At 37.3% G+C, this 16,207-nt stretch overlaps 1 protein-coding gene across 1 annotated transcript; it reads right to left on the minus strand.

Annotated features, from left to right (window-relative positions):
* Positions 1 to 1,343: 1,343 nt before the first annotated feature.
* rasip1 (Ras interacting protein 1) lies at positions 1,344 to 15,599 on the minus strand. The gene is made up of 16 exons (XM_052579001.1): positions 15,240 to 15,599; positions 12,951 to 13,072; positions 11,409 to 11,857; positions 10,143 to 10,403; positions 9,825 to 10,048; positions 8,771 to 8,926; positions 8,153 to 8,357; positions 6,199 to 6,497; positions 5,684 to 5,845; positions 4,610 to 4,650; positions 4,002 to 4,156; positions 3,410 to 3,522; positions 3,030 to 3,321; positions 2,725 to 2,888; positions 2,485 to 2,626; positions 1,344 to 1,894 (listed from the first exon to the last, which is right to left on the minus strand). The coding sequence occupies exons 2-16, from the start codon at positions 13,070 to 13,072 to the stop codon at positions 1,716 to 1,718; spliced, it is 2,964 nt and encodes a 987-aa protein (XP_052434961.1). The 5' UTR covers positions 15,240 to 15,599; the 3' UTR covers positions 1,344 to 1,715.
* Between the last annotated feature and the right edge of the window lie 608 nt (positions 15,600 to 16,207).

Here is a 16,207-nt window from a genome sequence, read left to right on the forward strand (position 1 = left end):
AGAGATAGTTCTGTCTGCAATAAATATACACTTCAAACTACACTTAACCCTGGGTTAGCAACGTTTCACACTAGTTAAGGTGTTTAGCACCACTTTCAGCCAAAGATAATGACATTAGCAGTATGTCTTTAGCAGAGTGTTTTTCTATGTAACGTTAGGCTAATACTGTTTTTATACAGTCTATGGCTAATACGATTTGCCGACGTGCTTGACTGTTGCGCGTCTTTTGACGCGACGTTACAAAATATTAAAATATTAATATTATATTACGTAGGCCTATATAACTGTTTTTAAACTTCTGCCTTTTTAAAAATTCCAATATAACATGCCTCTTGTAGACAACTATAAACCGCGTCAGTGCTTGCTCATCAAATATTCTTATTAAATAAATAAACTTTCACGCACTGTGTTTAGTCTCCATATCTTAGGGAAATGTTACGTGTTAACTGGAGTGAAGACAACGTAGTCTATGTGTGTTTTTTTTATTTTTTTATTGTTTGAGACCATATATCCGATTTACGCAGCGACCTTCTCAGAGATGAACAAACAGGTAACGTTAAAACAATGAGTCATGAGCTTTGCGTTCAATCATCGTTGCTGTCCTCATAAATATATAAATGACAATCCTGGGTTTAAATGTCGAAAACCCAACTTACCGTGGATTAATTACCAGCGCATGGTAAACATAAACTGTATGAATAGCATGAAACACCGGATAACCCTTAATTAGCCTATGTTTACTCTGGGTTTAACCAGGCGTCGAACTAGTAGGCCTGTCTAAATGCTAACGTTATATACCTTTACAAATATTTACCATTGTAACCACAAGTTGCGCCAAACACCATAGCAGGACCACATAGTTATTACTGCAATAAAATAGCTAGTGTTAACATTGGTATTAAGCTACATGAACTGTCATCAAATAAAGAATTTTAAAAGATGACAAATAAAACCCGGATTTATGTATTATGTTTTTTTGGTAGTAACATATAGTATCATATAGTATTCATATGGTTGTAGGCTACTGTTTAATTGTAAGGGCCCCTGCATGTATCAGTATTTCCACTATAAACAGTTATTGTATAGGATATAATAAGTATTTATAAAAACCGTTCTAGAACAATAATCTAGAGTAATTGTCAGGATACTGATCCTCATTAATATAAACTATGATATGTGATATGTATTTTCAGTGGTGTCCAGTGGAGTCTCTCTCTAACTAATCGTTGAGTCCATTGTTATCATGCCACCCAGTGTTGATTAATAGAACAGCAGGTGACCACAACTTTTTCCAACAGCTTCTCGCTAAATGTATGAGAATACATAAAAAAAAACTGATCATAAAAGTTTGATTTGTTTATTGTAGTGCCATATTTAGTAAGATTAACAGTGGAATGAAAAACCCTACAGAACATTTGAATACTGTGTAAAATAACAGGCTGGCATTTATCATTGCAACCAGGCAATGAATCTCCTCTAGCATAAACCCTTAGGGTAACTAATGCAATGAATTATACATATTCATAGTGAAGTCAGTGTCTATCCATCAAAATCCAACAGATATGCTTGACAGGAAAAAAAAAAGAAAATAACAAAAAATAACATCATCTGATATGAACAGGCCTTTATGTAGCTTACTAGTGTCTAAAGATTGGTAGTTTCTCTATGCGAGGACTAGATAATGTTCATAATGTGAAAACTGGGATGAATTCTTGTTACAGTCTAGTCCGCTGATTAGCAGGAAGTTCATCCTGGTCGAGCCCCCACAGGAACGTTCGCAGGCGTGTCACTTCCTTCAATAGCTCAGGGCTTGGGATTGGCTGAGTCAGATCCAGACGAGGTGTCTCATTAGGCAGGATAAGAGGAGGATGGTCCAAGAAACTCTCATAAATATCTTAAAATATGAATAAAGACAAAACATATATATTATATATAAAATTAATATCATATACTTAAAGTATTTACACTACAGTTTGGGGTCGGTAGGATTTGTGTAATGGTCTTTTATGCTTCCTATGGCTGTATTTTTTCGATTAAAAATACTTTAAAAACAATAATATTGTAATATTCAATTGTAATTTAAAATTTTAAAATGAAGCATCATTTTCAGCATCATTACTCTAGACTTTAGTGTCACATGATCCTTCATGTGAATTCATCTTCAGAAATCATTCTAATATCCTGATTTGTCAACCCTTAATATTATCAATGTTGTAAAAAGTTTTGCTGCTTAGGTGTAATATTCTTGTGAAAACCTTTAAAATTATTCTTTGATGAATAAAAATGGAAAAAGAATGCATTTTTCTGAAACATAATTTAAACATAGTCTTTTTTTTACTACATTCTTTCAAAAAAGGTTAACAGACTCCAAAACTTCTGAACAGTAGTGTATGTTATACGTATAAGTTTATATAAATAGTTTTTACAGGTGTAGTATCATTATATACAGGAAGAATGTGTTAATTTATTTAGGTTGTTACCCACCACCTCCAAGTTCGGTACCAAGAGGCGGAGCCCACGAAGACGGTGGGGCTCTGGTTGGTCCAAGCTTATAATGAGTGAGAAGGTGGTGAAGCTGGGAAGGACTTAGCAAGGGATGTTCTTCCTGTAAACTTGACCAGGATGACTGAGGAACAGAGTGATAATTCATAGTCATGTGACTGAGTAAGGGATGTGAAAAGCATTGCTTTACATATTCAGTGCATGTGCTCAGTTTGTTCTAACCTGAATAAGGCGGGTCTTAGGTATGCACAGGAAGTTAACCGTAACCGATAGCTTCCTCAGAAACTCTGACGCAATATCCCCAAGACCTGCTCCTTGTAGCCAGTCTAAGACCAGGTCCAGATTTGTTCGTATTTGAACCGCACGTGACCAAGAGAATAGAGAATCTGTAAAAGATGGAACAAATGAATCATTTTCAACCTCACACTTGCATTTGTGCTGGTCGTCCATCGCCATCATATCCTGCTCAAGTCAACTGCTGTCAATGCTGCCCGAAACCATACGCAAACACGACTGTAAATTCTCACCTCTCTCCAAGAGTGTGTTGAGCAGAGACGTGTTTGTGAAGAAGAAGAGGTAGCCAAAGGTTTGCGAGGTCAGCGGTGGAGATAGGCAAGCGTCTCGTGAAAGCTGCAAAGAGCAGCGATACACTTCCACCAGTCCAGCGACGGTGGGTGGCAAAGTGGAGACGTCTTCTTCTTCTTCATCTCTTTCCCCTTCATTACCAGCTCTGTCCTTTGGTCCTGCTTTCCCTTTCTTCTTCTCCTCACTGGAGAAAGGGTTAGTGTCTAACAGTGCCGGGAGCAAAGAGTATAACGTCTGAAAGAGAGAAGAAAATGAGTTTTAAGTCAATCAGATGCATTAAATAAATGTGTCATCCAAGCACCACAGATGCATGTTCTCTAACCTTGGTCAGATGGTAAACACACTGCTGAAAGGTGTGCATAATGACATCATCCAGCTGTGCCAGCGCCTCAGAACAGGTGTCCATATCAGCTGAGAGCACTGGGTCACCCGGGGCTACAGGTTATGATGAGACAAATCATAATCTTCATTTAATGTTTAAACTCCAAATGTCAGTAGGATTTTCAGATGGACATAAATCATCCCTGGTAATTATTAACGTTAATGATTTATAATCAGTTTTAATATATTAGTTGACAATAAAATGTGTTATTTTACAATCTCATCTTGGAAAGAATAACAACTACACTTGGCTGATGTGATGAGAAAGGAGTTTTATGAGGCATGAGTCTGCAGGTTGAATATATCCTCACTGTAATTCTATACAAAGTTGAGGCCTATTTCTCTGTGAATAATATTTGCTTAGACTAACAGCTTTACTAAAAAGAACAAGATGGCATAAAAATAGATGAGAGAAAACTGATTTAGTCTAACAAAAGACATAACACGTCTACAACCAAAGATACGGCACGTAATGCAACACAAGTATTTTTTGTTTTGAGAAAACATGCTGTAATTGCAGATCTCTCCCTAACCTTCAAATTCCCATTCTTTTTCCATGGCTTCAACTTTGACCTGAAAGAAGTTGAGGAGCTCTGTGGCATTGGACATCCAGAACATTAGAGGTCGAAGGTCAGAGGAGAGCTTCTGCATGCTTGGTGAAACAAGTTCAACATCAGCCTCTGCTGAGCTGAACACACATAAAAAAAACATTAAACCTCAGCATAGTGCACAAAATCCACAAATAAGCAAACACACACACACACACACATATATATATATATATATATATATATATATATATATATATATATATATAATTTATATAAAAAAATAACATTTAAATTAATAAATATATTGTAAATATATAATATACAATACAAGTGACTATTTTTATATATTAAGTTAATATATAATTACATGATGTTATATGATTCTATAATTTCTTTAAATAGAAGGTATATTCTAGGCAGGCATGCACAGGCATTTCACGGTAAAGGATCATTTAAAGAATGGCAAAACACACGTTCAGTCCTGGGTAAGTTGAGGGGAATTTGCTGTTTACAGACCTGTCACTGAGCAACAATGTTTGAACAGTGTATACAGATCTAGTACAGCATGGAGAGGTGGTGCAGGTTCTTACTTTTGTGTTGGATGTTTGTCACCGAACTCTTTAATTTTGTCCTGAAAGATGAATAATGGAACAGACAGGGAGAGAGAGAGAGATTAAAGCAGACTCGGATGAATGCATGGGCGGGAGTGTTTGGCTGATGTGTCCGGACAATGACAGCACATTTTCCAAACGGGTGGAAATGACATCAGTCAACCTCTGTTTACAAACTACGGCGAAATTCCAGTGAAAGCCCATCTGTGTCTGCAGCTGTGGCTCCTCAACCACAGCTTCACGGTGCAGAGAGAGAGAGTCAGAGCATTTTAAAACACTCTCAGATAAACTATTAGTGTGTTGTGTGTTTTAACCATTAGTCCAGGTTTATCTCTGCAGTGGTTTGAGAAAACACCAAAGTGGGCAGAAAAGTGTCCAGAACAGTGTCAGCCTGTTTAAATCATGTCATGTTCATTATCACCTTTGCACTCCAATTGCCGTCTCAGTGCTCTTATATAACAACCCAACCCGGTACTTTACTTAACTCCTAATAAAGGTTGTGGTTTTACACTTCATGATTTCATGATGTTTCATATTATCCAGACCAGTGGCTTCCAACCTATTCTACCCCATTAGTAACACTCAAGCAACTCTTCATCAACACAAATCAAAATCAAATCCATTTATTATCACTCCAAACCAGACACGTGATCCTTTTATCTCTTCTTATGGATATAATTTAGCATGATCATGATTAATATTATTAAAAATACTATTATTACAACAACTCACTTAATGAAAGACAAATCTAAACTGTACCGTATGTAGGTGAAAAAGACCCAGAAGTATTTTTCATAATTGCATTTAGTTTGGTATTGGTTTGGTTGGCAGACATTTGATGGGATGAAAATGTCAAAACATAAGCCATTTAATTAATAAAAAGTACAAAAATTATGTTTTCAATTATTATAATAATAAGTATTTAATTAGTAAAACATACAATTTTATATTTATTTAAAACATTGTCATTTCTGCTTTATAGATTTAAATAAGCACAATCACATACACATAGCCTTGGAGAGGAATCACTGCACTAGACTTTTGGATACTCACCCAAACAATTCCTTTGATCTGATTGGCTGCCTTTAAAAGTAGCTGAGGTAATAATGCAGGATCCAGATGTTTAGAGGCGTAGTCAATCATGAGCGACAGAAGATAGGCAGGTGCTAAAGCCCCGCCCCCTGAATCTGGGCTGGAGTTCGTTGAAATAATTTCCTGAAATTTAAGTAGCAGTAGTAACCGACTTGTATAAATAGCTATTATGAAGCCATGGCAAAGTTGAAAGTACAGCAGTATTTGTTACACCACAATTTACCAGTGATAATATTTTTCCTAAATGAAGTTTCATTGCAGCACTCACTAAGTATGCTGTATTATACGCATTTATGCTGAAGTGTTGACGGAGCTGCTGTATGATTTTTAAATCACCGTACCCACTGTTTGACTGTTGCAGTAAATCATTAAGATAACCCCCTCCACTCCCCTTGTTAGAACTCTGTATTTACATGCACTGGTGTTTGTTTATGACGGATATATCAGAAGGAGTATTCGATTGTATCAGTGTTTACCTGCAGCAGGGCATCCGCATGTTTGGCCTGGAATCTCAGCAGTGATTCTGTGGACCCCAGATACTGCCTGAGCATTTCCTGTCTATCTGTCATCCCGCCAGGGCCGTAGGAAGTTAACATGTCACCTTGCCATGGAGGCGGTAAGGCCAGAGGCGGAGCGGGGGTCACACGGGGGTCACGGTAAAGGAAAAGGAAGTGGCTGCCAAGACCCAACAAGTCTCCAGGCTTTAGGACTGCTTCCCTATAAAGTGGGGCTCCGTTAAGAGTGACAGGTCCTCCTCTGAATGGACGCGCCAAAGCTGAAGAAGAATAAGAACCAGAAGTATAATTGCAAACAGTATTGGACAGGCTACTGTAGCTGGCTGAGCTAGCATCCACAGAAAACATAGCTATGCTAGATTTTAAGGTCAAAACTAGAAGCACTAGAAACTACATGGCTGATGTAGCTTGCTATATTTAAAATAATTTGTATTTTATTTTTTACAAATACGATGCAATATCACCAAGTATAAATAAATAACAATTATAAATATAACTACAACCAAAAAAAATAAAAAATACATTCCTCAGATTGACTGTGGTATTAAAGTGCTTTTGTGTATTTGTAATGTTTTGATAGTTTTTGTTTAGTAAATGTATATACCTGCATCCAAGTGTGACCTTCTTCTTTGCTGATAGCAATATGTGCTAGCAATATATGCTAGCAATTTTTTTGATGTCTGTGTTATTCTGCTTATGCACTACATGACTTTCAAAGTCATCTGATTGCTGTTGTTTTCACACTACACTGTTGTCACCGACATCATTTCCAGTCAAAACAAATTGCACACTACAGCACTTGATGTTTTACTTGCTAAATATCTCTCGGGCTTTAACAACACATTGCCACTTCTCTCTTTGAAATATCAGAGAATTTGAAAATTTTGACATAGCGATTGGCACTGACGTGAACTTGAACAGATTTGCCTCAGTTTTTGAACAGACTGTTGGCGAGCAGAAAATTCAGGGCTGAAATCGTGTAATGTGTGGACGGCATTAGCAGGTCAAATATCTAGACCTGACTGTGATCCAAGTCATGTAGTGTGCCATTTATTTTGACTGTAACTGATATCGGCGACAACAGACAGTTGAAAAGTACATAATAAAGAAACCTGTTAGTGTTTTACTGAGTGAGAAACAGCACAGCACTTTTTGTTTTGCCACTAGCTTCATTTAATATGAAAGCTTATGTGGGGGGCAAGAACAGAAGTGAAAGCGAATTGAAGTTTGATGAACTCATATTGTTGAATTGAATGCGATCTGCAAAATGAGTAGATTACATATATTTACATTTTCAATGTATTGTATGTTGGATTATGGTTTTTTTGTCTTTGACATCACATTACAACTATTACAGCTTTCACTGAAATTCTGCATGTTAAAAGACTAGCGCAGGGCTTCTCAACTCTGACCCTCAAGGTCCACTTCCTGCAGAGTTTAGCTACAACCTTGATCAAACTCACCTGGCTGTACAGTTCTAGTAATCCTGAAGAACTAGATTAGCTTGTTTGATTAGAGTTGGAGCTAAATTCTTGAAGACAGTGGACCTTGAGGACCAAAAGTAGAGATCCTCTGGTCTAGTGTGACTGTTGCTTGTATTATGAACCGAATCACATCATTTTGCTCCTTCCTTTGATAATTAATTGGAAGGGAAAAGTTGCAGAATTTGTCAGCGCTCTTTAATCAATAATACACCCTAAGATATTTAGTTAAACTTCCCAACACTGATTGCAGTATTGCTGTTTTTCCACATCAGTACTTTCTGTTCCTGTTTTATCGCGAATGTTTGCAATCCTTGGTGCCGCATTATTGAATGTGAATGTGAAAATCGAAAGCAGAGCCCATTTGCAACAATAATCCCTTTAATTTTATTCATTAGTTTGATCTGACTTATGTTGGTTTGGTGTAAGGGTACCTTGACCTCGCGGTTGCTCTGGGACGGCTGTGTCTCTTCTGATCAGGAGGTGTCGGGCAAGCAGGTCAGGTGCTGAGAGGTAAGTGTCCACTTTTAGAGGCCTCTTCCCCTTCTTCTCTCTCTCCCTGTCCATCTCACGCTCCCGGAATGTTGGCTTCCGCCCAAAAACATGTGTGTGACCCGCCATTATGTACAACACAAAGTCCTAAACAAATAATAAACAAGAGAGTGAGAGGATGAGAGGGTGAACGGTGAAGACAGAGAGTGGAAAAAAGCTGTTATGATCTTCATTGTGGTCTTTACTCCAATCTGGGCAATCTCCTATCTTAAGTTGCATAAATACAGCGGTGATAAGGAATGAAGAGTGTTACAGTTTTCAACAATGTGTGCTTGTGTGAGGTCATTGTGCAGAGATGAAGATGTAGACACAGCATGCTTGTGTTGGTATTGTCCGGCCCACGTGTGTATATAAAGCTTCTGTGTGGCTGTTTTGTGCAGCGTGTTCAATGGCCATTCCACTCAAAGGTATGAAAGCGCTGATGGTATGTTGTGATTAGAGGAATACAGGTATGATGTCATGTCATGGCTGTAAGATAAGTGAGATGATGCATGTCTAGCCTTGCTCTGGTCATAGCCTTGCAGTAACAGGAAGTAAGGCCGATCTGTTGGTGGAAGAATCAGACTCTGCGACATCACTTCCAGGTCACAGGTGTCTTCTTCTGCTGCCCGAGTGCATCTGTCTGTCTCACCTCCACCACTTCTTGACCCAGTGACCTGACAAAGCAGAGACAGTTAGTACTGTGAATGGATTGCATGCATTTACTGTATAATGGCAAACACAGGTATGAAGTTGACTTATGTTGTTTCATTTAGTATTAGGGGTTTAATTTAGGGATATTTTAGGGGAAATGTAGTAGGGATATATATATATATTATAGGCCTTAACAATAAGAATGTGAGAGAGTTCAAGTGAGAGTGTTTATTTTACACAGATGATTTATTGTTGATATTGTAATAATGACTTGACTAATAGTCATGGAAGCAACAGTTGCTATCTTGCTTTTTATTTATTTATTTAGCTATTCCATTTTTTTTAAGTTGTATAGTAAATAATATTTTAAATAATTAGAAATAAATGTTAAATATTTAAATAAGCTGATGCTTAAATATTATCATTATTGCACATTTTTAAATACTTTAAATACATTTTTTATATTCTGCTTGTCAGTGTTAAGCTAGGTAAATGATCTAGTTGGCTAACATGGCTTTGTCAACATTGTAAAAATGACTTGTTAATTATAGTCTTAGAAGCTTCAGTAAGAAAAAGTTTTTAAAAGTTTATAAAAAATGTGTAAAATTGTGAAAAATTTGTAATTGTTTATAACTTCAAAATAAACATTTAGATTAAATATTAAGTGTTAATATTCAAGTATAATAAATATTATACTGTACATTGAAGTACTTCTAAAAATGAAGTTATGAGTTTAGAAATAAAAATCTGAAGAAAAAAAAATTGGTGAATATATTGGAAAGGCAAATAGAAATCTGAACTACTAGCTCACTGCAAGCAAGAAAAATTGTCGGGCCCTATTATAAATTCGAATTCACATTTTTGAGGTTGTGATGTATTGTAAAGTTGGCCGGTGTTTTTTATTTTATTAAAGAATTGTACCTCTCCTCCTTCAGTTGTTATCATGCTCACTATGTTCTTTCTATCCTGTCCATTTGGGGCATTGCCAGAGCGCCGAGGGTCATTGCTAGCGTTGCCCTGGCGACGTCTTAGACTCAGGTTCATATCACTAATACTCCTCCTCAGTTCTGAGTTACGCCCTCGATGACCTCGTTCTTCTTCTGGCCCTCCCCCAGAGGACATGCGGCTCCGTCTCCAACGGACTCCTGTTACCACGATAGTGTTTTCCCACAAATTAATAGTCACACTGGTTAATACACTAGTAAAATGTCTTACAGTTAAATATAACAATGTTCCAACCTTGATAGCTCTCTCCATCCCTCTCTCTCTCTTTTTCCTTCTCTTTCTCCTCTCTCTCATATTCATCAAGGCGCTGGATCTCAAACCGTCGTTCGAAGCCATCCTTCGGCCTCCACATATCCACTAGCTGTAAGGGGCATTCCCAGGATGCCACGCTCCTTCGGCACTCTGTTTGCCATTTATTGGCTCCATCTGGCTGCTGAATGGGCTTTCCAATGACATCACATAACAGGAAGTCCTCAGGGGAATATTTCTGGAGAGCTGACAGGTGAACAGGAAGTTGGGACATTCAGAAGGGAATGATACAATGAGTGGGTATAGTCTAATTTCCTACATCTAATCTGTGATGTCTCCACTCAGAATGCACATTTGATTATTTGCAGATTGCTTTTGAAGTTTTATTTTTCCTACATAACAAGATAATGGATGGATGAACCATGTATTCATGCCAATATGAAGCTTCCATCATTATTTACTCACCTTCATGTCATTCCAAATGTGCATGTACAATATTTCTGAAGAATCTTATCTTGGTTCTTTCCAAACAACAACCATTCAAACCACAAAAGTGATTCATACAGAGCATGTGCTTTATTCCAAGCCTACTGAGGCCATAACTTTTTTTGTGATGAACAGAATGAAACACATACTGTTCAAAAGATAAAAATTACAATTTTGCAGAAGAAATTAATCCTTTTATTCAGCAAGGATTCAATTTATCCTTGGTGAAAGTGTTTACATTGTCATAAAAGATTTGTATTTCAAATAAATGCTTTAAAACTTTATTTTCATCAAATAATATAAACAAAGAAAAAATATATTAAGCATCACAACTGTTTTCATTGATAATATTGATATTGATAAAAAAGACACGAAATTTCTTGAGCACCAAATCAGGATATTATAATGATTTCTAAAGGATCATGTGACCCTGAAGTCTGGAGTAATGGCTGCTGAAATTCAGCTTTGCCATCACAAGAATAAATTACATTTTAAAATAGATTAAAATTGAAAGTTATTTTAAACTGTAATATTACTGCACAATATTATAGTTTTACTGTATTTTTTATCAAACAAATGCATCTATAGTGAACATAAGATTTTATTTTATTTTTTGGGTGAACTATCGAATTAAAGTCACACTTTTGATATCTTTATAGTGCTTTTTAGAACTTTGACAGCTGTGGCCATGGAGTAACTGATGCATATTTTTTTTACAAAATACAGACTAACTAGTCTGGTTCCCCATAACAGGGAATGAAATACCTGTGTCTTCACTCTCATTCTCTCTTTCTCTCTCAGTGTAGCGGATGATGACCTGCTGAATGAGCTGGCGGGCAGTGGAGTGCATGTTTGCCAGCAGGCTCCGATAGTTAGCTCCACTGGACAGGGCATCTCCATAGATCTTGACCAGCCCGGGGGCATTAGAGGCAGCGGGAGGCAGGTAGTGATGTGATGAGGGGGTGGCAGAATGCGCCCATATTTCCCTCTCACGTTCTCCAATGGCACGGTCTCTGTCGCTGTTGGACCGGCCTCTCAGGAAAAGGTGAGACAGCCGCTTGGCCCGGGACTGCTGATTGGCGGGGCGAGGGCGGAGAAAGGCTGGAGAAGGAGATGGAGAGGGTGGGGCAAGAGAAGAGGTGGAGTGAGAGAGGGAGGAAGGGACTGATGATGGGGCCTCGGGAAGGGAAGCGGCATCTGAGCTGGTTGTGGACCTGATTAAATGAAAGCAACAGGAAGGAGGTGATATACAAATCATACATTGTGTACCACATATTAATCTGAAGTTTGCACAGTAAAGCAGTAAAGCATCCATGATGATGTCATGCATGCCAATCTTTCCATAATCTGCCCCCATTAACTGGAAAGAGAAATGTTCTTAGTAAAATGTTAACCAATGACATTCAAGTTTGTTTTTCCATATCTATTAATTTATAAATAAAATAAAATTAACAATGCAATTCATAATACAATGACTTGAATATTCTATAATATTCTATAGTGAGCATGTTCTAATGTATGAATTTAAAATAATTTATATATATATATATATATATATATATATATATATATATATATATATATATATATATATATATATATATATATATATATTTTTTTTTTTTTTTTTTTATGTCAGGGTGATATAACTGTACTGATATCATAATGAAGAAAAAGAATGAAAGTAATAGTAGCAGAAGCAGTGATTTAACATAAAATATATAAAAATTAATATATAAAAACTTGGTGAAACCGACATACAAGCAAGCATGCACATGAAAAAATAAATGAAAGAATAAATAATGTTGTTAAAATCACTCTTATTTTGTGTCTCCAAGGTTCAGATTTTTACTTAATTATTTTTACTTATTGAGCTTATTGATCTTGATTGTTTGTCAAGGTCAATACGTCTCTTAAAATATCAGATAATTAGTCTTTCTTGCCTTTGCAAAAGGTCTTGCAAGGTTAGTTCAAGTTGTAAAATGTCACACAAAATGTCATGAATATTTTTTACCTTGCCAAATTTATTTTAAAACCTTTTTAAAGGTAATGGTGAAGGAATGTTGAATGTTTACACACATGTATTCAAAGGTAAGTGGAAAATATGGTGTTAGATTCTCCTTGATGGTTATACCACATGACACTTTTAGAGTCATTAAACTGAAACGTTTGTTGAAAATGTTATGAAGGTTTTTCCAAGTGAAACCAACATTTCTAAGAACTTGGCACATGTTTTAAACTTTCTTTATCTTGGACACTCTTATTCGTCATTGATCCAGAGAGCAGGAGAAAGTTCAGAACACTGACTTGACTGATGCTGCACTGGGCCAGCGAGCTCCCAGCTTGGCAAAGTGTTTCCGTGGAGAATTTATCCACAAGCCCACTGGGAAATGGAGCTTCCTAAATCGGGGACTGCCAGACTCCTCCATCTGAGGGAGTAAGAGAGAGGGAGGTAAGGACTGGACGGGAGTGTGGAGAATGGAAAGATATACTGACAAAAATAAATTGAGAGAGGAAGGACCAGGGGGAAGTAGGAAAAAGCAAGAAAGGGAAATGTCTTAAAGGGGTCATATGGTGCGATTTAAAATTTTCCTTTCTCTTTGGAGTGTTACAAGCTCTTGGTGCATGAAGAAGAATTGTCAAGTTGCAAAGACTAAAGCCTCAAATCCAAAGATATATTCTTTATAAAAGTTAAGAGTCAACCGCGACCCTCCTAAAACGGCTCGTTTTAACATGCCCTACATGTCTACGTCACGATGTAGAAAAATTTGCATAACCCACCCAAATGTTCACACAAAGAAAGAAGGCGTAACTTTGATTCTGGCTGTAGTATTGTTGCTGTCGCCGCCATATCGTGGAGACGCTTTGTGCTTCGTCGTGAAAGTGAAACTACTTTGTTTGGTCTTCCAAAAGAGGACACAACAAGAAATCAGTGGTTAAAAGGGGGGGGGGGGGGGGGTACATGATGTTTTGTGTATTCAGAGTTATTCACAGTGTTAAAAAGATGGATTCACATGCTAAACATGGCCAAAGTTGTAAAAAATAATTTAGAAGACTGACTGAGAATTTCTGTGCTGAAAATCGTACTTCCATGTTGGTACAAGTTTTGGCTGTTTTTTTTTTTTTTGATCATGGATCTAATGACGTAGACAACAGCAGAACATAGAGCGGAACTCCTTATATGAGCATTTCTGTCGGAAAAGCGTGCCTGCGCACACGTTGGCCAGAGTAGCGCATGTTATTTGTCGTTTCTTCGATCACAAATGCAGACATGATTTTATGTTTACGCAGCATGATACATGATTTATAAAAAGATAGTTTAAGTCATTAGAATCAGTAATTATGTCCTCACTGGATGCAGCAAAATGCCTAATTTATAATGTGTTTCACTGGTTTTGTCTCGTAGCGCTGGGACACACGGCACCACAATATGTTAAGTGGTAAGTTATATTTCTGTCATATGCTTGAGACTTCTGCCAATCACAACACACTCAGTAGCTGGCCAATCAGAGCACACCTTGCTTTTCAGAACGATGAGCTTTGTAAAAATCGACGCATTTCAGAAAGGTGGGGCGTCAAGGCGAAACAATATGTGGAAAATAATGCTTTTTTAACATTAAACCGCATAAACACATTGCATTACACCAAATACACTAAATAATATTATTTGAATCAATGTCACATGACCCCTTTAACAGTCAGAGACAGATAGATGCAGAGAAACACCAGAAGACCACTGACTCAGTATATCAGTATTGGGCATTAAGCAAGACTTTAAAGTTTTAAACATGTAATTTTCTAGATATGTGTTGTTATTGAGATTTATTTATCTCCAAATCATATTTTGGCAGGGAATGACATTCAGTAGACAAATGGCAGGAAAAGCTAGCATCTCGTTGAAGGACGTGCAGTGTCATACGTTCTTCGTCATCTAAGGGTCTATGAGTAACCGAGCATTAACGCAGTTAGTGGGGAATGCCACATAGTTGACAGGGCAGGCGGCGAATAGTTATGGCTCTGTGAAAAAGATTTATTTCACATTCATTTCTACATGTCTAATGAAAACCAGAGGTTTGGCACTGTTGCTCCTGAGCTAAGCAAACTTGTGGAAGTCAAGTAAGAGTCAAGTGGCTTCGCCAAGAGGCCATGACGAGGATATCAACCAGCATAAAACTATCATTGCTGAGGATAAGCTATGCAGCCAAACCACATTCTATGAATATCATCCTTGTTGTACTTTGATTAAAAGCGCTGAATGTCGCCTACATATAATGACATATGTTTTTTTGTCCTCCACCCTGATTGTGGACTTCACCTCCATGTATCCTCACAGACAGATGGGAAAACCCCTGAACAGACCCCCTAAGTGCCATATGTTCCTCAAAAGTGAAGTTGACCTTTATTATGTTGACTCTTTGACCATAATTGATTTCATCACATTCTGCTGGGTAAATGGCGGGTGTAGAACAACCAAGAAACAAAATTTACTTCTGGTTGGGAAAGGTATTCAGTATATGCTGACTACAGCTCCAAATCAGTCATTTTGCATCATTAAAATGGCTTTTCACACCACCAGATGATCTAAATGTGACTTACCCACTGTGACGGGCTTCCACTTTATATCAGGATAAATCTTCAGAATGGCTGTTGCTGTTTCTGAAGTGTATTATAAAAATATCAAATAAATACCAGTAGAGGTCAGTTCTGCGTCTCCTTATTCCAGAACAATTAGGTTTAAATAGTCCATTTTCTACATGAAGCCTTGCTTTGCTTTACCCAAATTTATAATAATACGTTTTTTAGCATGTATTTTTCATTTTCGATGTACAAGAAGGGTCCTCGAGTCGTTATCCTTGCTCTCTATTTCTCGCTTGTTTCTTTCTCCCCTTTTCTGCGTCTATAGATAGAGAAGCAGGCCCATTGTTCTAAATGACAGAATTTCCTTCCTCCCCAATGGACAACACCTATATCCTGAAAGAGAGAGAGAGAGAGAGAGAATATGAAGTATATGAATAAAGCCAAGTCAATGACACTGCTGTACATACAAAGAGCAAGACGAAAAATGTTATAAGCACTAGTCAGGATGTCCATTATGTCCATTCATGTTCAACACAGAGCCGGAAACTGCCAGACAGTTGAAGAATTCAGTAGACTTGAGTCAGGAAAGACGCCATACTGAATTTACGGGATTAAATATTGTGCTACCCTGACTATTGTCTATAAAAACAAGCCTCAGGAGATATAAATCAATGAATGAAACAGAATATATGTTTATTACCCAAGGGATGAGCACAAGACTAATTAACACTTGCCTCAGCATGTTTTATCCAACACTTTGTGTGTGTGTGTGTGTGTGTTGTGTTGTAGGGCTTTTGAAAAAAGGAAACAGGAAACCTGGGACAGGATGTCAAAGACAGAGAGGCACCTGTAACCTTTGACCTTGTCAACCACAGAATGATGTGTCAGGAAAGAAGAACCCTGTGTATATCCGTACATGTGAATGTATCTATATGTCTAAGAAAGACTTAAACTAAAGACTACTAAGATACGTTTTCTTGTTCAAA

Source organism: Carassius gibelio, chromosome B16 (genome assembly GCF_023724105.1).
Source record: "Carassius gibelio isolate Cgi1373 ecotype wild population from Czech Republic chromosome B16, carGib1.2-hapl.c, whole genome shotgun sequence".
In the NCBI taxonomy this organism is placed as follows: Eukaryota; Metazoa; Chordata; class Actinopteri; order Cypriniformes; family Cyprinidae; genus Carassius; species Carassius gibelio.

Excerpts from the sequence above, each read along its gene's own strand:
- rasip1 (XM_052579001.1), bottom strand. The coding sequence starts at position 13,072 with ATGGAGGAGTCTGGCAGTCCCCGATTTAGGAAGCTCCATTTCCCAGTG. Across the intron at positions 4,157-4,609 it reads GACAAACATCCAACACAAAA|CTCAGCAGAGGCTGATGTTG; the intron begins GTAAGAACCTGC and ends ATGTGTGTTCAG. Across the intron at positions 2,889-3,029 it reads CAACACACTCTTGGAGAGAG|ATTCTCTATTCTCTTGGTCA; the intron begins GTGAGAATTTAC and ends CATCTTTTACAG.